This window comes from Oncorhynchus keta, chromosome 36 (assembly GCF_023373465.1).
Source record: "Oncorhynchus keta strain PuntledgeMale-10-30-2019 chromosome 36, Oket_V2, whole genome shotgun sequence".
Classification (NCBI taxonomy): domain Eukaryota; kingdom Metazoa; phylum Chordata; class Actinopteri; order Salmoniformes; family Salmonidae; genus Oncorhynchus; species Oncorhynchus keta.
The window spans coordinates 22,662,726-22,689,273 of record NC_068456.1 but is presented as its reverse complement, the minus strand read 5'-3'; the positions used below and the strand labels follow the sequence as shown (position 1 = coordinate 22,689,273).

General features: G+C 44.7%; 1 protein-coding gene across 4 annotated transcripts in view; it reads left to right on the top strand.

Annotated features, from left to right (window-relative positions):
- LOC118369810 (attractin-like protein 1) overlaps nt 1-26,548 on the top strand; it is a 371,022-nt gene that overhangs the window by 67,146 nt on the left and 277,328 nt on the right. For all 4 annotated transcript variants that reach the window (XM_052498667.1, XM_052498665.1, XM_052498666.1 and 1 more), the window contains exons 9-12: nt 1,222-1,405; nt 6,247-6,401; nt 20,361-20,445; nt 20,581-20,792. In XM_052498667.1, coding sequence (XP_052354627.1) covers nt 1,222-1,405; nt 6,247-6,401; nt 20,361-20,445; nt 20,581-20,792 — 636 coding nt within the window. The remainder of the gene's footprint in view (nt 1-1,221; nt 1,406-6,246; nt 6,402-20,360; nt 20,446-20,580; nt 20,793-26,548) is intronic.

Genomic DNA, 26,548 nt, shown 5'->3' with positions numbered 1-26,548 from the left:
ATTAATAAAAAAATGTGTTTCCAATGTGGTCCTCATGCACGCATGCTCTCTCACTGTCTCGCCCTCTCTGTCTTTTCTCTTCTCACCTCTCTCATCATTAAGAGTAGCTGGCACCTTGGCCGGACCGTCTGGGAGAAGACATGATTAATGAGTTCTACTCATCCCTCTCCCCTCATCCCCCTCCCTCATATCGCTCCGTCTCTCTCTGTCTCTCTGTGTGTGATCAAACCATATTCATCCTGTAATTAGTTTTATTTAGAGCACTATGGATATTGTGATATATCACATTCGGACGGACTTGAGTCTCTTCATTCGGACGGACTTGAGTCTCTTCATTCGGACGGAGTTGAGTCTCTTCATTCGGACGGAGTTGAGTCTCTTCATTCGGACGGAGTTGAGTCTCTTCATTCGGACGGACTTGAGTCTCTTAATTCGGACGGACTTGAGTCTCTTCATTCGGACGGACTTGAGTCTCTTCATTGAGTCTCTTCATTCGACGGACTTGAGTCTCTTCATTCGTCTCTTCACGGACTTGAGTCTCTTCATTCGGACGGACTTGAGTCTCTTCATTCGGACGGACTTGAGTTGAGGAGTTGAGTCTCTTCATTCGGACGGAGTTGAGTCTCTTCATTCGGACGGACTTGTCTCTTCATTCGACGTTGAGTCTCTTCATTCGGACGGAGTTGAGTCTCTTCATTCGGACGGACTTGAGTCTCTTCATTCGGACGGACTTGAGTCTCTTCATTCGGACGGACTTGAGTCTCTTCATTCGGACGGACTTGAGTCTCTTCATTCGGACGGACTTGAGTCTCTTCATTCGGACGGACTTGAGTCTCTTCATTCGGACGGACTTGAGTCTCTTCATTCGGACGGACTTGAGTCTCTTCATTCGGACGGACTTGAGTCTCTTCATTCGGACGGAGTTGAGTCTCTTCATTCGGACGGACTTGAGTCTGCCAGTTGTGGATACATCTCAGTGTATCCACATGTTCCGTGGCCTCCCCCTCTCTCCATCCCTCCCTTCATCTCTCACAAGGGGACTTTAAGTGCTCTCTCCCGCTGGTTCTGTCTGTCTCCCAGAGGCAGCCTTATATACACACACTAATTTGACACACTCACAAGCATGCACACTTATTCTCCGCACTGTATGTCTCAAAGCTGATCCAATCATGTTGGCCAACTCACATTAAGATGCACTTCTCTTTTGCCTCTGTCACACAGGGACAAACTCCTGGCAGGTCCCTGAGACCAACGGGGCCATCGTCCAGGGTGGCTATGGCCACAGCAGTGTGTATGACAGCTCCAGCAGGTGTGTTTACGTCCACGGGGGCTACAAGGCCCTGCCTGCCAACAAGTATGGCCTGGTGGATGAACTGTATCGCTATGAGGTCCAGACACAGACCTGGTGAGTGATATTAGCTTGGTAGAGTGTCTGTCTGCCTGGTTCTCTGTCTGACTCTCTGTCTGTCTCTGCCGGTCTCTCTGTCTGTCTCTGCCAGCCTGTCTGTCTCTGCCGGTCTCTCTGTCTTTCTCTGCCGGTCTCTCTGTCTGTCTCTGCCGGTCTCTCTGTCTGTCTCTGCCAGCCTGTCTGTCTCTGCCGGTCTCTCTGTCTGTCTCTGCCGGTCTCTCTGTCTGTCTCTGCCGGTCTCTGTTTTGTCTGTCTGTATGCCTGTCTCTGCCGGTCTGCCTGCCTGCCTGCCTGTCTCTGTTTGTTTGCCTGTCTCTCTGTCTGCATGTCTCACTGTTTGTGCTTGTATCAGTTGATGCATATTCACTTGAGAGTTCAGCTGTATCAATTTGTCAGCCCTGAGAAAAAGGTGTGTAAAGTAAGCATATTTTCCCCAGTGCCCCAGTAGCATAATGCATTTATTTACTAAACCCCCTAGTTACGAGGCAATGCATTTCATGTATTTCTTTGCTCCCTCTGTGTTGGAGTTTAGACTTGCTGTAAGTCTACTTGTTGTCAGGATGAGTTTAAAACAATACTGTTCAATGGTGAAACCCCAAGTGATCTATGTAGAGAATTACTCTTGGGGGGCCTACAGAAAGTGAAGGAAAGCGTAGTGACAGGCAGTGAGCACACTAGCCCCCCCCTCCCCCCCCCCCGGCCCAAACAGGTCAGGAGTGGTTTGGAGCCACAGACGTTCTATTGGACCTGGCACGGTCTAATAACAGGTGGGTAGACTGGGTGGGCTGTGTGTGTCCTATCTGTTGAGACTTTCTCTCGTGTGAACGGCCATCGTCCACTGCAACATGTTTTCGGCTGTCGTTTCCATTGGAAGTGAAAACATTGCCCTGCGGTTTGTTTAGTGATGTTCAGTGTACAGATGTTTTGCGGAAAAGCAAATTGCTTTGGACACTTTTCACATCCCTTATATTAGGTAGATGTCAGCCGCCATGTTTAACACCAAGATGCTTGTCTTGCCTATGTTCAGACACGGTTCCTAGACGCTCACTGCTGGATAGTTGAAAAGCCCGAATTGAAAAAGCACACCAATGCAATAGTCAGCATTATATTGTTGGGAGGTACACATATGACATTATAATGTTGGGAGGTACACATACGACATTATATTGTTGGGAGGTACACATATGACATTATAATGTTGGGAGGTACACATACGACATTATATTGTTGGGAGGTACACATATGACATTATAATGTTGGGAGGTACACATACGACATTATATTGTTGGGAGGTACACATATGACATTATAATGTTGGGAGGTACACATACGACATTATATTGTTGGGAGGTACACATATGACATTATAATGTTGGGAGGTACACATACGACATTATATTGTTGGGAGGTACACATATGACATTATAATGTTGGGAGGTACACATACGACATTATATTGTTGGGAGGTACACATATTATAATGTTGGGACATTATATTGTTGGGAGGTACACATGGGAGGTACACATATGACATTATAATGTTGAGGTACACATATGACATTATAATGTTGGGAGGTACACATACGTTGGGAGGTACATTATATAATGTTGGGAGGTACACATACGACATTATATTGTTGGGAGGTACACATATGACATTATAATGTTGGGAGGTACATTATATTGTTGGGAGGTACACATATGACATTATAATGTTGGGAGGTACATTATATTGTTGGGAGGTACATTTGACATTATAATGTTGGGACATTATATTGTTGGGAGGTACACATACATTATATTGACATTATATTGTTGGGAGGTACACATACGACATTATATTGTTGGGAGGTACACATATGACATTATAATGAGGTACATTATATAATGTTGGGAGGTACACATACACATACGACATTATATTGTTGGGAGGTACACATATGACATTATAATGTTGGGAGGTACACATACGACATTATATTGTTGGGAGGTACACATATGACATTATAATGTTGGGAGGTACACATATGACATTATATTGTTGGGAGGTACACATATTTAGATACACAGTGCCAAACTGGCTGTGACCCCACTCTCCAAGGGTGTCTCATTAATGCACACGTGTACATGTGAGAAATGTAATAAATATAAGCACCACCTTATTATTATTATTATTATTATTACTATTATTACCTCTACATGAACATACAGCACGTGCTGGAAAGTTGAGAGATTAGCGAGAGAGATTTACAGTGAAACAGAGATTGTATGAGAAGGGTGATATGAAAGAAGGGGAGTGGCCTCCACTGAACCTTGACAGACGGATGGATGGGTGACAGAGGAGGGTACCCCCTTTGAATATCCCCCCACTCCCTCGCTTTCTCTGTTTCATCTGAGCAGTGGTTTCATAGCTGTAGAAAGTGAGGGGATAGTCCCACACACACTGCTAGGCTAGTGATAGTGCAGCTGGTCCTGGCTAGGCTAGTGATAGTGCAGCTGGTCCTGGCTAGGCTAATTGGTCCTGGCTAGGCTATGGATAGTGCAGCTGATCCTGGCTAGGCTGGTGATAGTGCAGCTGGTCCTGGCTAGGCTAATTGGTCCTGGCTAGGCTATGGATAGTGCAGCTGGTCCTGGCTAGGCTGGTGATAGTGCAACTGGTCCTCACTATGCTATGGATTGTGCAGCTGGTCCTGGCTAGGCGTATGATCCTGGCTAGGCTATGGATAGTGCAGCTGGTTCTGGCTAGGCTAGTGATGGTGCAGCTGGTTCTGGCTAGGCTAGTGATGGTGCAGCTGGTCCTCGCTAGGCTAGTGATAGTGCAGCTGGTTCTGGCTAGGCTATTGGTCCTGGCTAGGCTATGGATAATACAGCTGGTCCTGGCTAGGCTTATGGTCCTGGCTAGGCTACGGATAGTGCAGCTGGGATAGTATAGCAGGTCCTGGCTAGGCTAGGGATACTATAGCTGGTCCTGGCTAGGCTTATGGTCTTGGCTAGGCTACGGATAGTGCAGCTGGGATAGTATAGCAGGTCCTGGCTAGGCTAGGGATACTATAGCTGGTCCTGGCTAGGCTAGGGATACTATAGCTGGTCCTGGCTAGGCTCGTGATTGTACAGTTGGTCCTGGCCATGCTCGTGATTGTACAGCTGGTCCTGGCTAGGCCCGGAATAGTACAGCTGGTCCTCGCTAGGCTTGGGATAGTACAGCTGGTCCTGGCTAAGCTAGTGATTGTACAGCTGGTCCTGGCTAAGTTATTGGTTCTGGCTAGGCTGTGGATAGTACAGCTGGTCCTGGCTAGGCTAGGGGTAGTACAGCTGGTCCTGGCTAGGCTAGGGGTAGTACAGCTGGTCCTGGCTAGGCTAGGGGAGGTACAGCTGGGTCTGGCTAGGCTAGGGATAGTGCAGCTGGTCCTGGCTAGGCTAGGGATAGTATAGCGTGTCCTGGCTAGGCTGTGGATAGTACAGCTGGTCCTGATTAGGCTGTGGATAGTACATCTGGTCCTCGCTAGGCTGTGGATAGTGCATCTGGTCCCGGCTAGTCTGCTGGTCTTGGCTAGCCTGTGGATAGTACAGACGATCCTGGCTAGCCTGTGGATGGTACAGCTGGTCCTGGCTTGTCTAGGGATAGTACAGCTGGTCCTGGCTAGGCTTATGGTCTTTGCTAGGCTATGGATAGTGCAGCTGGGATAGTATAGCTGGTCCTGACTTGTCTAGGGATAGTACAGCTGGTCCTGGCTTGTCTAGGGATAGTACAGCGGGTCCTGGCTAGGCTTATGGTCCTGGCTAGGCTATGGATAGTGCAGCTGGGATAGTATAGCTGGTCCTGGCTTGTCTAGGGATAGTACAGCGGGTCCTGGCTAGGCTTATGGTCCTGGCTAGGCTATGGATAGTGCAGCTGGGATAGTACAGCTGGTCCTGGCTTGTCTAGGGATAGTATAGCGGGTCCTGGCTAGGCTTATGGTCCTGGCTAGGCTATGGATAGTGCAGCTGGGATAGTATAGCTGGTCCTGGCTAGACTAGTGATAGTATAGCTGGTCTTGGCTAGGCTCATGATAGTATAGCTGGTCCTGGCTAGGCTCGGGATCATACAGCTGGTCCTGGCTAGGCTCGGGATCATACAGCTGGTCCTGGCTAGGCTCGGGATAGTACAGCTGGTCCTGGCTAGGCTGCTGATCCTGGCTTGGCTATTGGTCCTGGCTAGGCTGTGGATAGTACAGCTGGTCCTAGCTAGGCTGTGGGTAGTACAGCGGGTCCTGGCTAGGGATAATGCAGCTGGTCCCGGCTAGGGATAGTGCAGCTGGTCCTGGCTAGGCTAGGGATAGTACAGCTGGTCCTGACTAGGCTAGGGATAGTATAGCTGGTCCTGGCTAGACTATGGATTGTACAGCTGATCCTGGCTAGGCTAGTGATAGTCCAGCTGGTCCTAGCTAGGCTAGTGATAGTCCAGCTGGTCCTAGCTAGGCTAGTGATAGCACAGCTGTTCTTAAGCAGAACCTGGGGACTGTGCACCTTGACCCTAGCAGAGGAGAGGAACGGAGGTGGTAGATTGGGCTCAGACATATTCCTGTACAGTTTCCAGTGTGTGTGTGTGTTTGTGTGTGTGTGTCCATGGTGCCACATTATTGATGGCGTCTGTCTGGGTATTTGACCTAGCCTATGGAGAGTGACCTTCAGACCAACTGTTCCCTTACATAAGCCACGTGACCCAGACTGGCCCACACACTGCTGTAATCCACACCCAGGGATGGACACGCACGCACTCGCATACACTCTCATAATTGACACATTAAAACATTAGCATGGTGACTGAGTACAGTGCTGATGTGTGTGTGTGTTGACAGGATGATCCTGAGAGAGAGTGGTCTGGCGCGGTACCTCCACACAGCAGTGCTGAGCAGTGGGACTCTGCTGGTGTTTGGAGGAAACACCCACAACGACACGTCCCTCAGTAACGGAGCCAAGTGCTTCTCTGCTGACTTCCTGGCCTACGACATGGGTAAGTAAATCAAATGTATTTATATAGCCCTTCGTACATCAGCTGATATCTCAAAGTGCTGTACAGAAACCCAGCCTAAAACCCCAAACAGCAAGCAATGCAGGTGTAGAAGCACGGTGGCTAGGAAAAACTCCCTAGAAAGGCCAAAACCTAGGAAGAAACCAAGAGAGGAACCAGGCTATGTGGGGTGGCCAGTCCTCTTCTGGCTGTGCCGGGTGGAGATTATAACAGAACATGGCCAAGATGTTCAAATGTTCATAAATGACAAGCATGATCGAATAATAATAAGGTAGAACAGTTGAAACTGGAGCAGCAGCATGGTCAGGTGGACTGGGGACAGCAAGGAGTCATCATGTCAGGTAGTCTTGGGGCATGGTCCTAGGGCTCAGGTCCTTCGAGAGAGAGAAAGAAAGAAAGAAAGAGAGAAGGAGAGAATTAGAGAAGGCACACTTAGATTCACACAGGACACCGAATAGGACAGGAGAAGTACTCCAGATATAACAAACTGACCCCAGCCCCCGACACATAAACTACTGCAGCATAAATACTGGAGGCTGAGACAGGAGGGGTCAGGAGACACTGTGGCCCCATCCGAGGGCACCCCCGGACAGGGCCAAACAGGAAGGATATAACCCCACCCACTTTGCCAAAGCACAGCCCCCACACCACTAGAGGGATATTTTCAACCACCAACTTACCATCCTGAGACAAGGCTGAGTATAGCCCACAAAGATCTCCGCCACTGCACAACCCAAGGGGGGGCACCACAACCCAGACAGGATGACCACATCAGTGAATCAACCCACTCAGGTGACGCACCCCTTCCAGGGACGGCATGAGAGAGCCCCAGTAAGCCAGTGACTCAGCCCCTGTAATAGGGTTAGAGGCAGAGAATCCCAGTGGAAAGAGGGGAACCGGCCAGGCAGAGACAGCAAGGGTGGTTCGTTGCTCCAGAGCCTTTCCGTTCACCTTCCCACTCCTGGGCCAGACTACACTCAATCATATGACCCACTGAAGAGATGAGTCTTCAGTAAAGACTTAAAGGTTGAGACAGAGTTTGCGTCTCTGACATGGGTAGGCAGACCGTTCCATAAAAATGGAGCTCTATAGGAGAAAGCCCTGCCTCCAGCTGTTTGCTTAGAAATTCTAGGGACAATTAGGAGGCCTGCGTCTTGTGACCGTAGCGTACGTGTAGGTATGTACGGCAGGACCAAATCAGAGAGATAGGTAGGAGCAAGCCCATGTAATGCTTTGTAGGTTAGCAGTAAAACCTTGAAATCAGCCCTTGCTTTGACAGGAAGCCAGTGTAGGGAGGCTAGCACTGGGGTTATATGATAACATTTTTTGGTTCTAGTCAGGGTTCTAGCAGCCGTATTTAGCACTAACTGAAGTTTATTTAGTGCTTTATCCGGGTAGCCGGTAAGTAGAGCATTGCAGTAGTCTAACCTAGAAGTGACAAAAGCAGTTTGGCGATTTAAGTACCAATCATATGCATGCACACATCATAGTTAAGAACCACATCCTCCTCATCTGTTGTTGGTATAGCTGGTCCTGGCTAGGCTAGTGATAATGCAGCTGGTCCTCGCTATGCTATGGATTGTGCAGCTGGTCCTGGCTAGGCTAGTGATAATGCAGCTGGTCCTCGCTATGCTATGGATTGTGCAGCTGGTCCTGGCTAGGCTAGTGATAATGCAGCTGGTCCTCGCTATGCTATGGATTGTGCAGCTGGTCCTGGCTAGGCTAGTGATAATGCAGCTGGTCCTCGCTATGCTATGGATTGTGCAGCTGGTCCTGGCTAGGCTAGTGATAATGCAGCTGGTCCTCGCTAGGCTATGGATAGTGCAGCTGGTCCTGGCTAGGCTAGTGATATTGCAGCTGGTCCTGGCTAGGCTAGTGATTGTGCAGCTGGTCCTGGCTAGGCTAGTGATGGTGCAGCTGGTTCTGGCTAGGCAAGTGATGGGTCCTCGCAGCTGGTTCTGGCTGGGCTAGTGATGGTGCAGCTGGTCCTCGCTATGCTATGGATTGTGCAGCTGGTCCTGGCTAGCCTAGTGATATTGCAGCTGGTCCTGGCTAGGCTAGTGATATTGCAGCTGGTCCTGGCTAGGCTAGTGATATTGCAGCTGGTCCTGGCTAGGCTGGTGATTAGTATAGCTGGTCCTGGCTAGGCTAGTGATGGTGCAGCTGGTTCTGGCTAGGCTAGTGATGGTGCAGCTGGTTCTGTCTAGGCTAGTGATGGTGCAGCTGGTTCTGGCTAGGCTAGGGATGGTACAGCTGGTTCTGGCTAGGCTAGTGATGGTGCAGCTGGTTCTGGCTAGGCTAGTGATGGTGCAGCTGGTTCTGGCTAGGCTAGTGATGGTGCAGCTGGTTCTGGCTAGGCTAGTGATGGTGCAGCTGGTTCTGGCTAGGCTATGGATAGTACAGCTGGTCCTGGCTAGGCTAGTGATGGTGCAGCTGGTTCAGGCTAGGCTAGTGATGGTGCAGCTGGTTCTGGCTAGTCTAGTAATGGTGCAGCTGGTTCTGGCTAGGCTAGTGATGGTGCAGCTGGTTCTGGCTAGGCTAGTGATGGTGCAGCTGGTCCTTGCTAGGCTGGTGATGGTGCAGCTGGTTCTGGCTATCTAGTGATGGTGCAGCTGGTCCTGGCAGCTGGTTCTGGCTAGGCTAGTGATGGTGCAGCTGGTTCTGGCTAGGCTAGTGATGGTGCAGCTGGTCCTCGCTAGGCTGGTGATGGTGCAGCTGGTTCTGGCTAGGCTAGTGATGGTGCAGCTGGTTCTGGCTAGGCTAGTGATGGTTGCAGCTGGTTCTGGCTAGGCTAGTGATGGTGCAGCTGGTTCTGGCTAGGCTAGTGATGGTGCAGCTGGTCCTCGCTAGGCTGGTGATGGTGCAGCTGGTTCTGGCTAGGCTAGTGATGGTGCAGCTGGATCTGGCTAGGCTAGTGATGCTGCAGCTGGTCCTCGCTAGGCTATGGATAGTACATCTGGTCCTCACTAGGCTGGTGATGGTGCAGCTGGTTCTGGCTAGGCTAGTGATGCTGCTGCTGGTCCTCGCTAGGCTATGGATAGTACATCTGGTCCTCACTAGGCTAGTGATGCTGCTGCTGGTCCTCGCTAGGCTATGGATAGTACATCTGGTCCTCACTAGGCTAGTGATGCTGCTGCTGGTCCTCGCTAGGCTATGGATAGTACATCTGGTCCTCACTAGGCTAGTGGTCCTTCTGTAGCTCAGTTGGCTAGAGCATGGCGCTGGTAACGCCAGGGCAGTGGGTTCGATTCCCGGGACCACCCATACGTAGAATGTATGCACACATGACTGTAAGTCGCTTTGGATAAAAGCGTCTGCTAAATGGCATATATTATTATTATATTATATTATTAGTGATGGTGCAGCTGGTTCTGGCTAGGCTAGTGATGCTGCTGCTGGTCCTCGCTAGGCTATGGATAGTACATCTGGTCCTCACTAGGCTAGTGATGCTGCTGCTGGTCCCTCGCTAGGCTATGGATAGTACATCTGGTCCTCACTAGGCTAGTGATAGTCCATCTGTTGTTGGTTTGACGCAATCCTTATGTTTTGAGCTGACTGTATTTGACTCCTGTTTATTTTGCTTTGAAAATATGAGTTACCAGCTTCAACCTCCGGGCATATGGTACAGGAATAGAAGTGACCTACTTTACCTGTACTTAAATAAGTATAACCAACCCCCCCACCTTACAATACCACACATTCCTCCATGCAAACATCATACGTGTGATGTTCATTGCTACAAGCGTGTGCCCACCCACCAACTCACTCTCATCAGAGTTGAACCCTGACCCCTAAAGCCATAGTTGTCATTTGTCATTCTCTACTGTTAGTTGCCTCCCAGGCCTGGGTCCACAGAGACACACACAGTGTGTGTAACCAAAGAAGAACTGACAGGTGACATTCTGCAGCCCTAGGGAAAGGGTGTTCACTGACTTTTGACCTCAACATATAGCAGCACTAGGCTTTATGAAAGTCAAGTTGAAGTGCAAAGCTAAGATACACTACATGACCAAAAGTATGCTCGTCGAACATCTCATTTCAAAATCATTGGCATTAATATGGAGTTGGTCACCCCTTTGCTGCTATAACAGCCTCCACTCTCCTGGGAGGGTTTTCCACAAGCGCATGATTGAGGTCGGGCACTGATGTTTGGCGATTAGGCTTGGCTCGCAGTCGGCGTTCCAATTCATCCCAAATATGTTCAATGGGGCTGAGGTCAGTGCTCTGTGCAGGCCAGTCAAGTTCTTCCACAAACCCTTTCTTTATGGACCTCGCTTTGTGCATGGGGGCATTGTCATGCTGAAACAGGAAAGGGCCTTCCCCAACTGTTGCCACAAAGTTGGAAGCACAGAATCGTCTAGAATGGCATTCTATGCTGTAGCGTTAAAAGATTTCCCTTCAATGGAACTAAGGGGCCTAGTCCGAACCATGAATAACAGCACAACCATTATTCCTCCTCCACCAAATTTTACAGTTGGCACTATGCATTCGGGCAGGTAGCGTTCTTTTGGCATCCGCCAAACCCAGATTCGTCTGTTGGACTACCAGATGGTTTAGTGTGATCCATCACTCCAGAGAAAGCGTTTCCACTGCTCCAGAGTCCAATGGTGGCGAGCTTTACACCACTCCAGCCGAAGCTTGGGATTGCGCATGGTGATCTTCTGTAGCTCAGTTGGTAGAGCATGGCGCTTGTAACGCCAGGGTAGTGGGTTCGATTCCCGGGACCACCCATACGTAGAATGTATGCACACATTGTAGAATGTATGCACACGACTGTAAGTCGCTTTGGATAAAAGCGTCTGCTAAATGGCATATATTATATTATTATTATATTATTAAGCTTGTGTGCGGCTGCTCGGCCATGGAAACCCATTTCATGAAGCTCCCGACAAACAGTTATTGTGCTGACGTTGCTTCTAGAGGCAGTTTGGAACTCGGTAGTGAGTGTTGCATCTGAGGACAGACGATTTTTACGTGTTACGCGCTTCAGCACTTGGTGATCCCGTTCTGTGAGCTTGTGTGGCCAACCACTTTGCGGCTGAGCCTTTGTAGCTCCTCGACGTTTCCACTTCACAGTAACAGCACTTAACCGGGGCAGCTCTAGCAGGGCAGAAATTTGATGAACTGACTTGTTGGAAAGGTAGCATCCTATGATGGTGCCATGTGGAAAGTCACTGAGCACTTCAGTAAGGTCATTCTACTGCCAATGTTTGTCTATGGAGATTGCATGGCAGTGTGCTTGATTTTATACATCTGTCAGCAACTGGTGTGGTTGAAATGGCCAAATCCACTAATTTGAAGGGGTGTCCACATATTTTTGTATATATAGTGTATCTTTTCCCTAGGGGTGAATACCCAGCCTCTGATACCTGAGATGGAGGATCACGTTCTGTTGTAACAGCTACGGTAGACATTCTTTACATTTGAATAGTGGAACTAGCCATAAACCAAAAGGTAGTCGTAACTCATAATAGACTTCATTTCTCCGGGAAAGTTGTTTTGCTCTTGTATTTGGAGTTAGTACTAAAGGTTTAGAGCTATGTGTGTTCCTTCCTGTGTGTGTTTTTGGACCCCCTGGGTGTTTTACGTGAGATCTGATGTGAGTAACAGATCACCTTTCAGTAATACAGTGGGGATCATTAACGCCGCATAAAGAGCTATAGAATGGGAGCTGGCCAGATGGCGTCTGCTCTTATATGAATATTCGTTTTGAATACGGTGCAGGGGCATTACAGGGCATGCTGATGACAGAGAGGGAAGGAAGGAAGGCAGGGGGTGATGCAGGCAGGGAGTGATGGAGGGAGGGTGTGATGCCGGAAGGGCGGGAGGAAGGCAGGCAGGCAGGGAGGGTGTGATGCAGGGAAGGGAGGAAGGGTGGGATGCAGGGAGGGAGGCAGGCAAGGAGGGAGGGTGTGATGCAAGGATGGAGGGTGTGATGCAAAATTGGAGGGTGTGATGCAAGGAGGGAGGGTGTGATGCAAGGAGGGAGGGTGTGATGCAAGGAAGGAGGGTGTGATGCAAGGAAGGAGGGTGTGATGCAAGGAGGGAGGGTGTGATGCAAGGAAGGAGGGTGTGATGCACGGAAGGAGGGTGTGATGCAAGGAAGGAGGGTGTGATGCAAGGAGGGAGGGTGTGATGCAAGGAGGGAGGGTGTGATGCAAGGAGGGAGGGTGTGATGCAAGGAGGGAGGGTGTGATGCACGGAAGGAGGGTGTGATGCAAGGAAGACACAACCAAATCATGAGAAAAAAAACAAGAAGATAATTACTTGACACATTGGAAAGAATTAACAAAAAAACAGAGCAAACTAGAATGCTATTTGGCTCTAAACAGAGTACACAGTGGCAGAATACCTGACCACTGTGACTGACCCAAACTTTAGGAAAGCTTTGACTATGTACAGACTCAGTGAGCAAAGCCTAACCATTGGAAAAAGGCTGCTGTAGGCAGACATGGCTCTCAAGAGAAGACAAGCTATGTGCACACTGTCCACAAAATGAGGTGGAAACTGAGCTGCACTTCCTAACCTCCTGCCAAGTGTATGTCCATATTAGAGACACATGTTTCTCTTAGATTTCACAGACCCAAATATAATTAAAAAACAAATCCAATTTTTATAAACTCCCATATCTATTGGGTGAAATACCACAGTGTGCCATCACAGCAGCAATATTTGTGACCTGTTACCACAAGAAAAGGTCAACCAGTGAAAAACAAACACCATTGTAAATACACCCCATATTTATGTTTTTATTTTTTTCCCCTTTTGTACTTTGCACATAATTTACATTTCAAATGTCTTTATTATCTTAGAACTTTTGAGTGTAATGTTTACTGTTCATTCTTATTGTTTATTTCACTTTTGTTTATTATCTACTTCACTTGCTTTGGCAATGTTAACATATGTTTCCCATGCCAATAATGCCCTTAAATTGAATTGAGAGACAGATGGAGATACACAGAGACTCAATGTTTAGGTTCGAAGAAAGAAACTCCATTAAAGGGGAATGTTTATTTTCTAGTTAGGATCCAGATTAGATGTTTGAAAAAAGTTTAAACATTTTACTCCATAGCTTCCAAGCCTTCTCATGCAGTCATGGAAGGTCACTGTTTCACTCTCATTGTTATTCAGCTAAATAGCCAGTCCAATCACCCTGAGTAGGCCACTCCAAGGGATAAAAAGTCCAATGTCACTTCTATAATCTGGAAGCGATAGATTGTTTTATGTTCAAGGTGGTAGCTAGACTGATGCTTGGCTTGGGGAGTGTGATCTAGACTCTACACTGAAGCCCAGGCAAGACCACTCTCTGTGATTGGTGCTCTGGTATACAAGCCAGTATTTGGCCAGATATGTCTGCTTGGCATGGCTAAAGGGCTAGCCTCACAGAAACCTGTCATTCATTATAGGCCCTAGAGTATTAGGTTGTCACTGGACATTGTTGACTCATTTCATTATAAAGCAAAATTAACAATCTCCATCTTCAGCTTCTTCTAAACTCAGCAAAAAATGAAACATCCTCTCACTGTCAACTGCGTTTATTTTCAGCAAACTTAACATGTAAATATTTGTATGAACATAAGATTCAACAACTGAGACATAAACTGAACAAGTTCCACAGACCACAGACTTCTGACTAACAAAAATTGAATAATGTGTTCCTGAACAAAGGGGGTGTCAAAATCAAAAGTAACAGTCAGTATCTGGTGTGGCCACCAGCTGCATTAAGTACTGCAGTGCATCTCCTCCTCATGGACTGCACCAGATTTGCCAGTTCTTGCTGTGAGATGTTACCCCACTCTTCCACCAAGGCACCTGCAAGTTCCCGGACATTCCTGAGGGGAAAGGCCCTAGTCCGCACCCTCCGATCCAACAGGTCCCAGACTTGCTCAATGGGATTGAGATCCGGGCTCTTCGCTGGCCATGGCCAGGAAATCTTGCACAGATTGAGCAGTATGGCTGGTGGCATTGTCGTGCTGGAGGGTCATGTCAGGATGAGCCTGCAGGAAGGGTGCTACATGAGGGAGGAGGATGTCGTCCCTGTAACGCACAACTTGAAATTGCCTGCAATGACAACAAGCTCAGTCCGATGACGTTGTGACACACCGCCCCAGACCATGACGGACCCTCCACCTCCAAATCGATCCTGCTCCAGAGTACAGGCCTCGGTGTAACGCTCATTCCTTCGACGATAAACGCGAATCCGACCATCACCCCTGGTGAGAGAAAACCGCGACTTGTCAGTAAAAGAGCACTTTTTGCCAGTCCTGTCTGGTCCAGCGACGGTGGGTTTGTGCCCATAGGCGACATTGTTGCCAGTGATGTCTGGTGAGGACCTGCCTTACAAATAGCCTACAAGCCCTCTCTCAGCCTATTGCGGACAGTCTGAGCATTGATGGAGGGATTGTGCGTTCCTGGTGTACCTCAGACAGTTGTTGTTGCCATGCTGTAACTGTCCCGCATTTGTGATGTTTGGATGTACTGATCCTGTGTATATGTTACACGTGGTCTGCCACTGCAAGTATGATCAGCTGTCTGTCCTGTCTCCCTGTAGCGCTGTCTTAGGCGTCTCACAGTTTCGGACATTGCAAATTATTGCCCTGGCCACATCTGCAGTCCTCATGCCTCCTTGCAGCATGCCTAAGGCACATTCACGTAGATGAGCAGGGACTCTGGGCATCTGTCTTTTGATGTTTTTCAGAGTCAGTAGATAGGCCTCTTTAGTGTCCTAAGATTTCATAACTGTGACCTTAATTGCCTACCGTCTGTAAGCTGTTAGTGTCTTAACTACGGTGGTTCATTGAACAAGCATGGGAACAGTGTTTAAACCCGTTTACAATGAAGATCTGTGAAGTTATTTGGATTTTTTCGAATGATCTTTGAAAGACAGGGTCCTGAAAAAGGGACATTTCTTTTTTCCCCCCGAGTTTAGAGTGAACAGGTTCGTGGAAAGCATTTTTGCTTTAGGTACTGTATTGTCTGTACATGAAGGAAACAGTTTGGCATTTTGTTTAGAAAGCATGCCTGAACCCAGATCAAAACCTATCTATGGTGAGTGATTATTTTTTACTCATGTGCCTGAAAGACATTGTAGCCTACTACAGTACATGAGATGTTTCATCACTTCAAGTGTCAACAGGTTTCACCAGTTTTAAGGAAGTCTCATTCAGTAGTTAATGGACTGATAGGACTTTTTCTCCTCTCTGCTCCTCTCTCTGTGAGCTAATTAATTAGTTCCACCTGTGGAAGAGGCATTACTCTGCTGCTCTCTCTCTCTGTCGGCTCCGCCACTCATGCTGAGACGTTTTAAGCGCTAATTTGTTTTTGTTTCTCTCTGCTAACCTTGGAGGGGGAGAGCGTTATTAGCTTTTTGTGCTTTTCTTCTGCGAGAGATTAAATTCAGGTCGACACAAGGCAGTTTTAATTTGCGTTTAATTCTTTTCTCCCCTCATCACCCCATCCTCATAATTCTAATTAGATTTGGGTGAAATGAACTCTAATTAAAAATGTTTTGTCCCCCCACCACCCCCTACCCCCTGAAAGGCAACTGGCAGTCTTCAACAAGAGTGCCCTGTTCATTTTCTGCTGCTGCAATATAATCTTTGGTATTTGTTTCATTAGTCCATTGTTGATATAGTCCCAAAATGTTTTGCATGTCAGCAATCAGGTTTTCAAGATATTCAATTTTCAAAGTACAGCTGGTATCATGTATTTTGCATCATATAATACTGCATTTTTGCATCAAAATGAAAGTTACATATCGTGAAAACTTGATTGCTGACATGCAGAACATTTTGGGACTATATCAACAATGGACTAATGAAACAAATACCAAAACATTGTTTTTGGGTGGAATGTTCCTTTAAGTCTTCCATTTAAATGAGGTTTGATTTCCCCTTCAAGATGGTGTGCTGATTCCCCTGTCATCTCCCCCTTTCCCCCTGTTCATTATTCATGGTTCTTCTGCCAATATCCTGGGAGGAAATGAAATGAGGGGAGCGTTGTGATGAGTATCAGGGAGTTTCAATATAAAGGCAAGGATCCTGCGAAATCATTCATCTCTAGTACACATCAGATGGTGGGGAGACACATTTGGCTGACTGTCAGTGCATGTCTGGGTTATTGATTTACTCTAGCTCCAGGCTTCACGATAGGTATTAGGCCTTAGACAGTTCCAAAGTCGGGATTCCAATTAAACTACTGGTGATGGGGGCGGATGTCACAAATACTTATTTTGGTCTGTCCCTTTAACCAATGGATCACCTACGGACATCTCTTATCTTATTTAGATTTGACTCTTATTATTGAGATTGATGAATGTACTGCATTGTTGAGACAGCTAGCACATCAACATGTTGCTGCGCCTTTAATACCTGCTGTAAACTGTGTATGCGATGAGTACAATTGAATTTGATAAGAAAGTAGTGTGGGCCTGAGTGACCGGCTGAGAGCGCTCATCAGGGTGACTACACCATGGCCCTGGCAGAGAACACCTTGGTCTTTAGGATGTGATGAAAAAGCACCTTCTGATTGGTACTGGTGTTGTTGACTTGTCTTTCCCTTTAAACAGCGATTTCACAATTAGCCATGCACTGAGTGTGGTCGTTTGCAACCTGGCTGCACGTTTAACGCCCAGGAACAGTTTATATCTGTGTAAATGCCACATTTACATTTTGCAAGAGTGGACGTGTGGCCTGTAAAGCATCAGAGACTTGTAAAATGAAACGGTAAAGCACAGGATTGTGATCGCTCTCAGAGCCATTACTCTGTTCACAGTGTGGTATCCCCAACAAACAAGATCAATGGATGAATAAACTTGTTTATCAAGTCCTATTCAGAGGCAGCTACATAATAAACCATTCAAAAACGCTACGTAAAGAGGTTGACGTTTATCATCTCCTAGGATCCCACTAACAGTGGGAAAACTGAACGTTGTGCTGTCTCAATTTAACATGATTTGCCCAGTGATATTGACAAAGAGAAGAAATCGACATTGCCGACCTATAATTTTTTCTCTGTTGTTATTTGTTTTCCCTGGGGAGGCTAAATTCGTTTTGAAAGACGATTGGTAGATAATCACAGACTGAGAAAATGTCTTGCTACATCCTGGGCTGTGTTGTCAGAGCTGCTCCAGGTACACTCATTGTAGCCTACCCATGGCTCAGTGCAGTTCATGACCATGGCCCTAGGAGATTGGTAATCAAACTGCAATTGAGACCCTGTGCGCCCACCACCACCACCACCCTAGGATTGCCAAATAGCAGCTGCAGTGGATTAAACTTCAATGATATACAGTGCCTTGCGAAAGTATTCGGCCCCCTTGAACTTTGCGACCTTTTGCCACATTTCAGGCTTCAAACATAAAGATATAAAACTGTATTTTTTTTGTGAAGAATCAACAACAAGTGGGACATAATCATGAAGTGGAACGACATTTATTGGATATTTCAAACTTTTTTAACAAATCAAAAACTGAAAAATTGGGCGTGCAAAATTATTCAGCCCCTTTACTTTCAGTGCAGCAAACTCTCTCCAGAAGTTCAGTGAGGATCTCTGAATGATCCAATGTTGACCTAAATGACAAACGATGATAAATACAATCCACCTGTGTGTAATCAAGTCTCCGTATAAATGCACCTGCACTGTGATAGTCTCAGAGGTCCGTTAAAAGCGCAGAGAGCATCATGAAGAACAAGGAACACACCAGGCAGGACCGAGATACTGTTGTGAAGAAGTTTAAAGCCAGATTTGGATACAAAAAGATTTCCCAAGCTTTAAACATCCCAAGGAGCACTGTGCAAGCGATAATATTGAAATGGAAGGAGTATCAGACCACTGCAAATCTACCAAGACCTGGCCGTCCCTCTAAACTTTCAGCTCATACAAGGAGAAGACAGATCAGAGATGCAGCCAAGAGGCCCATGATCACTCTGGATGAACTGCAGAGATCTACAGCTGAGGTGGGAGACTCTGTCCATAGGACAAAAATCAGTCGTATATTGCACAAATCTGGCCTTTATGGAAGAGTGGCAAGAAGAAAGCCATTTCTTAAAGATCTCCATAAAAAGTGTTGTTTAAAGTTTGCCACAAGCCACCTGGGAGACACACCAAACATGTGGAAGAAGATGCTCTGGTCAGATGAAACCAAAATTGAACTTTTTGGCAACAATGTGTAACGGATGTGAAACGGCTAGCTTAGTTAGCGGTGTGCGCTAAATAGCGTTTCAATCGGTTACGTCACTTGCTCTGAGACCTTGAAGTAGTAGTTCCCCTTGCTCTGCAAAGGCCGCGGCTTCTGTGGAGCGATTGGTAACGATGCTTCGAGGGTGACTTGTTGATGTGTGCAGAAGGTCCCTGGTTCGCGCCCGGGTATGGGCGAGGGGACGGTTTAAAAATTATACTGTTACAAATGCAAAACGTTATGTTTGGCGTAAAAGCAACACAGCTTATCACCCTGAAGGGGCGTGCTTTTCTTCAGCAGGGACAGGGAAGATGGTTAAAATTGATGGGAAGATGGATGGAGCCAAATACAGGACCATTCTGGAAGAAAACCTGATGGAGTCTGCAAAAGACCTGAGACTGGGACGGAGATTTGTCTTCCAACAAGACAATGATCCAAAACATAAAGCAAAATCTACAATGGAATGGTTCAAAAATAAACATATCCAGGTGTTAGAATGGCCAAGTCAAAGTCCAGACCTGAATCCAATCGAGAATCTGTGGAAAGAACTGAAAACTGCTGTTCACAAATGCTCTCCATCCAACCTCACTGAGCTCGATCTGTTTTGCAAGGAGGAATGGGAAAAAATGTCAGTCTCTCGATGTGCAAAACTGATAGAGACATACCCCAAGCGACTTACAGCTGTAATCGCAGCAAAAGGTGGCGCTACAAAGTATTAACTTAAGGGGGCTGAATAATTTTGCACGCCCAATTTTTCAGTTTTTGATTTGTTAAAAAAGTTTGAAATATCCAATAAATGTCATTCTACTTCATGATTGTGTCCCACTTGTTGTTGATTCTTCACAAAGAAATGCAGTTTTATATCTTTATGTTTGAAGCCTGAAATGTGTCAAAAGGTCGCAAAGTTCAAGGGGGCCGAATACTTTCGCAAGGCACTGTATATATATTTTTGCAACTGTAAAGGTATCTTCTCTAGCTGCGGTTAGTTGTTTATGACAGCCCTGTGTGTAGGTTATGGCCCCTAGTGCTCTGGTATGCTCACACACACAGTGTTAATCACACCTGGGCTTGGTACAGTACACCCAGTCCTACAGCCATTATACAGAGCCAGGGGGACCATGACATTCATACAGGCCATTCTCCACTGCTCCCTTTGGTTCCACAGCTTCTATGTCCACAGGATTCTCATAGGCGCTAATAATTCAGAGTTGACACTTCCGTGTGTGTGTGTGTGTGTGTGTGTGTGTGTGCCTGTGCGTGCGCAACAGTGCAGACGGGGGGGTTGGTGTGTGTACCCAGTCCCGGTGCTGTTCAGTTTTTCAGTATGTACGGTAGGGTGGTATGGTACAGGCATACTGAAATGAAATCCAGGCAAGAAAGGAACACAGGAAAGGAACACTTCTCCCCTGTTGCTAGGTAATGGACCTGGAGCTGGGTTAATTGCTGTATTAAAAAGCATGTAACAGAGAGAGCCTGGCAGATTGGGTGGGCTGCAGAGAACAAATGCCAAGGAGCTCAGATTACCAGGCTACAGATCGTTAGAGGCCTTAAATATACAGCTGATTCTGGGGTGTAGGGGAGTTTCAGTCACAGTTGCTTGGATGGTAGTATGAGTGTCGCAGGTCACAGTGGCGGTATAATTTCTTGGTATAGCGGTTGAGTGCTTGACCCTACACAAGTTTTTGAAAAGTACTTCTTATATGTCAAATGTTCCTACTGAAACCAAACCTGTAGCCTGATCTCTATGTGCATGTTTTTTTCAGCTTGTGATGAATGGAAAGTCCTGCCCAGACCAGATCTCCACCGTGACGTCAACCGCTTTGGCCACACCTCCGTCGTCAGCAATGGGTCAGTCATTTGCATCCAGTATATTGCCCCTCCGTTACTTGGTATTTGTAGTTTTTTTTATCTCAGTTTTCTTTCATGAGTTTCCTCAGTGTTCCCTGTTAATGATGTGTACTCTGTGTTGTGTTCTCTCCCCAGGTCTATGTATGTGTTTGGTGGTTTCTCTGGTGTGCTGCTGAATGACGTGCTGGTCTACACCCCTCTCAGCTGCCAGGCTTTCAGTGAGGAGCAGCGCTGTGCCAACGCCAGCCCTGGCATCCGCTGTGTCTGGCTTAGGGACCACTGTGTCCCCTGGGACACCAGCCATGCCAACGGCAGCGTGCCCGCTCCCTTCTGCCCTCCACGCACCAGTACGTGTTGTATGACATTGCCCTCGTCACCATTTCAGTTTACATACCTAGCAATACTTACCTTGGAAATTAGGATTGCAACAATTTACTCAAATTTGTAGCCTCCACGATGATTGAATCCACACCTGGATATATGTGTTCACATGTTTTTAACTGTATGTTTCTCATGGGGAGAGATGCTTTCACTTCCCTCTTTGGTAGTTCAAATCAAAATCTCATTTTATTTGTCACATGCTTCATAGACAACAGGTGTAGACTAACAGTGAAATGCTTACTTATGGATCATTTTCCAACCATGCAGAGTTAAAGATGAAATAGTGACACGAGGAATAAATACAGTGAATAATAAATACACACAATGACTAAAAATAACATAACATGGCTGTATACAGGGAGTAGATAATAACATGGCTATATACAGGGAGTAGAAAATAACATGGCTATATACAGGGAGTAGAAAACAACATAGAAAATAACATGGCTATATACAGGGAGTAGAAAATAACATGGCTATATACAGGGAGTAGAAAATAACATAGAAAATAACATGGCTATATACAGGGAGTAGAAAATAACATAGAAAATAACATGGCTATATACAGGGAGTAGAAAATAACATGGCTATATACAGGGAGTAGAAAATAACATGGCTATATACAGGGAGTAGATAATAACATGGCTATATACAGGGAGTAGAAAACAACATAGAAAATAACATGGCTATATACAGGGAGTAGAAAATAACATGGCTATATACAGGGAGTAGAAAATAACATGGCTATATACAGGGAGTAGATAATAACATGGCTATATACAGGGAGTAGAAAATAACATAGAAAATAACATGGCTATATACAGGAGTAGAAAATAACATAGAAAATAACATGGCTATATACAGGAGTAGAAAACAACATAGAAAATAACATGGCTATATACAGGAGTAGAAAATAACATAGAAAATAACATGGCTATATACAGGGAGTAGAAAATAACATAGAAAATAACATGGCTATATACAGGGAGTAGAAAACAACATAGAAAATAACATGGCTATATACAGGGAGTAGAAAATAACATGGCTATATACAGGGAGTAGAAAATAACATGGCTATATACAGGGGTAGAAAATAACATAGAAAATAACATGGCTATATACAGGAGTAGAAAATAACATGGCTATATACAGGGAGTAGAAAATAACATGGCTATATACAGGGAGTAGAAAATAACATGGCTATACACAGGGAGTAGAAAATAACATGGCTATATACAGGGAGTAGAAAATAACATGGCTATATACAGGGAGTAGAAAATAACATGGCTATATACAGGGAGTAGAAAATAACATGGCTATATACAGGGAGTAGAAAATAACATGGCTATATACAGGGAGTAGAAAATAACATGGCTATATACAGGGAGTAGAAAATAACATGGCTATATACAGGGAGTAGAAAATAACATGGCTATATACAGGGAGTAGATAATAACATGGCTATATACAGGGAGTAGAAAATAACATGGCTATATACAGGGAGTAGATAATAACATGGCTATATACAGGGAGTATAAAATAACATGGCTATATACAGGGAGTATAAAATAACATGGCTATATACAGGGAGTATAAAACAACATGGCTATATACAGGAGTAGATAATAACATGGCTATATACAGGGAGTATAAAATAACATGGCTATATACAGGGAGTAGATAATAACATGGCTATATACAGGGAGTAGAAAATAACATGGCTATATACAGGGAGTAGAAAATAACATGGCTATATACAGGGAGTAGAAAATAACATGGCTATATACAGGGAGTAGAAAATAACATGGCTATATACAGGGAGTAGATAATAACATGGCTATATACAGGGAGTAGAAAATAACATGGCTATATACAGGGAGTAGAAAATAACATGGCTATATACAGGGAGTAGAAAATAACATGGCTATATACAGGGAGTAGAAAATAACATGGCTATATACAGGGAGTAGAAAATAACATGGCTATATACAGGGAGTAGAAAATAACATGGCTATATACAGGGAGTAGAAAATAACATGGCTATATACAGGGAGTAGATAATAACATGGCTATATACAGGGAGTAGAAAATAACATAGAAAATAACATGGCTATACACAGGGAGTAGAAAATAACATGGCTATATACAGGGAGTAGAAAATAACATGGCTATATACAGGGAGTAGAAAATAACATGGCTATATACAGGGAGTAGAAAATAACATGGCTATATACAGGGAGTAGATAATAACATGGCTATATACAGGGAGTAGAAAACAACATAGAAAATAACATGGCTATATACAGGGAGTAGAAAATAACATGGCTATATACAGGGAGTAGAAAATAACATGGCTATATACAGGGAGTAGAAAATAACATGGCTATATACAGGGAGTAGAAAACAACATAGAAAATAACATGGCTATATACAGGGAGTAGAAAATAACATGGCTATATACAGGGAGTAGAAAATAACATAGAAAATAACATGGCTATATACAGGGAGTAGAAAATAACATAGAAAATAACATGGCTATATACAGGGAGTAGAAAATAACATGGCTATATACAGGGAGTAGAAAATAACATGGCTATATACAGGGAGTAGAAAATAACATGGCTATATACAGGGAGTAGAAAATAACATGGCTATATACAGGGAGTAGAAAATAACATGGCTATATACAGGGAGTAGAAAATAACATAGAAAATAACATGGCTATATACAGGGAGTAGAAAATAACATGGCTATATACAGGGAGTAGAAAATAACATGGCTATATACAGGGAGTAGAAAATAACATGGCTATATACAGGGAGTAGAAAATAACATGGCTATATACAGGGAGTAGAAAATAACATGGCTATATACAGGGAGTAGAAAATAACATGGCTATATACAGGGAGTAGATAATAACATGGCTATATACAGGGAGTAGAAAATAACATGGCTATATACAGGGAGTAGAAAATAACATGGCTATATACAGGGAGTAGAAAATAACATGGCTATATACAGGGAGTAGATAATAACATGGCTATATACAGGGAGTAGAAAATAACATGGCTATATACAGGGAGTAGAAAATAACATGGCTATATACAGGGAGTAGAAAATAACATGGCTATATACAGGGAGTAGAAAATAACATGGCTATATACAGGGAGTAGAAAATAACATGGCTATATACAGGGAGTAGAAAACAACATGGCTATATACAGGGAGTAGATAATAACATGGCTATATACAGGGAGTAGAAAATAACATGGCTATATACAGGAGTAGATAATAACATGGCTATATACAGGGAGTAGAAAATAACATGGCTATATACAGGGAGTAGAAAATAACATGACTATATACAGGGAGTAGAAAATAACATGGCTATATACAGGGAGTAGAAAATAACATGGCTATATACAGGGAGTAGATAATAACATGGCTATATACAGGGAGTAGAAAATAACATGGCTATATACAGGGAGTAGAAAATAACATGGCCATATACAGGAGTAGAAAATAACATGGCTATATACAGGGAGTAGAAAATAACATGGCTATATACAGGAGTAGATAATAACATGGCTATATACAGGGAGTAGAAAATAACATGGCTATATACAGGAGTAGAAAATAACATGGCTATATACAGGGAGTAGAAAATAACATGGCTATATACAGGGGAGTAGATAATAGCATGGCTATATACAGGGAGTAGATAATAACATGGCTATATACAGGGAGTAGAACATAACATGGCTATATACAGGGAGTAGAAAATTACATGGCTATATACAGGGAGTAGAAAATTACATGGCTATATACAGGAGTAGATAATAACATGGCTATATACAGGGAGTAGATAATAATATGGCTATATACAGGAGTAGAAAATAACATGGCTATATACAGGAGTAGAACATAACATGGCTATATACAGGAGTAGAAAATAACATGGCTATATACAGGGAGTAGATAATAACATGGCTATATACAGGAGTAGATAATAACATGGCTATATACAGGGAGTAGAAAATAACATGGCTATATACAGGAGTAGCAAACAACATGGCTATATACAGGAGTAGAAAACAACATGGCTATATACAGGGAGTAGAAAATAACATGGCTATATACAGGGAGTAGCAAACAACATGGCTATATACAGGGAGTAGCAAACAACATGGCTATATACAGGGAGTAGAAAACAACATGGCTATATACAGGGAGTAGAAAATAACATGGCTATATACAGGGAGTAGCAAACAACATGGCTATATACAGGGAGTAGCAAACAACATGGCTATATACAGGGAGTAGAAAATAACATGGCTATATACAGGGAGTAGATAATAACATGGCTATATACAGGGAGTAGAAAATAACATGGCATTTAGAAGTCTAATGGCTTGGGGATAGAAGCTGTTCAGGGTTGTGTTGGTTCCAGACTTGGTGCATTGTTACCACTTGCTGTGCGAGAGAGAAAGTCTGTGGCTTGGGTGGCTGGAGTCTTTTTAAATTCTTTGGGGGGCTTCCTCTGACACCGCCTGGTATAGAGGCCCTGGATGGAAGGGAGTTCGGCCCCAGTGATGTACTGTAGCACCTTGCGTGGTGATGCAGACAGTCAAGAAGCTCTCAACAGTGCTGTTGTAGAACTTTTTGAGGATCTGAGGGCCCATGCCAAATCTTTATAGTCAATGAACAGCATTCTCACGTAGGTGTTCCTTTTGTCCAGGTGTGAAAGGGCAGTGTGGAGTGTAATAGAGATTGCGCCATCTGTGGATCTGTTGGGGTGGTATTCACTTTTGAGTGGTTCCAGGGCGTCTGGGATGATAGTGTTGATGTGATTCCCCTTCAAACGATTTCATAGCTACAAATCAAATTGCGTGGTCACATACACGTGTTTAGCAGATGTTACTGCGGGTGTCGCGAAAAACTTGTGCTTCTAGTTCCGACTAGAGTTGCAAAGGGTCGGAAGTTAAGTCCTGGAATTTTGGGAATTTTGCTTAAATTCGTCAAAAAATTGCTTACAACAGTGAACCTTTTTTTGTGGGATTACACAAAGGCAATTCTAGGTCTTGTGACAAATGTTGGTTAAACTAACCCCAATTCAATGGAATTGCATCCCTCTGCATGCACAGTGCATTCTTCCATCACAATGTACAGCTGATTCTCAAGATCTTGCACACTAATGAGATGCTATTGACCCCACAACACTGTCTGAGCCAAGGACTACATGCTATCTGGTAAGTTTTGATTACAGTGCTGGATGGGGTGAATAGTAGTAGCCTACAGCAAAGTGTGTTTAAATCATTTCTAACTTGTTAACAATTTCTGCCAGTTATTTTTTTTTCTACCATTTACCTGTGCAAGGTATTTTTTTATTATTCTTATAATTTTTTTACAATGTCTTTTTCTAATCTTTACAGGAAAATGCCATGGGCACTATCTGAGGTGTGGAGACATTTCACTGCAGCTAATGTAGAAGGAAAAGCTGTGGACATTTGCAAATACTGTGCACAATCTTATGTGAAGAATGCCACAAAGATGCAGTGTCATCTGGCTAAGTGCATGAAGTTCCCTCAGTGCTCACAACAAGCCTCTGACACAAGTCTCTCTACTTCTATCTGAGGTGAAAATGATGAATCAGACACCATATTGATAGCAACAGCTCATGTCCTCCTGGAATCACTCAATGGAGGAACGTAGTCAGAGAAAT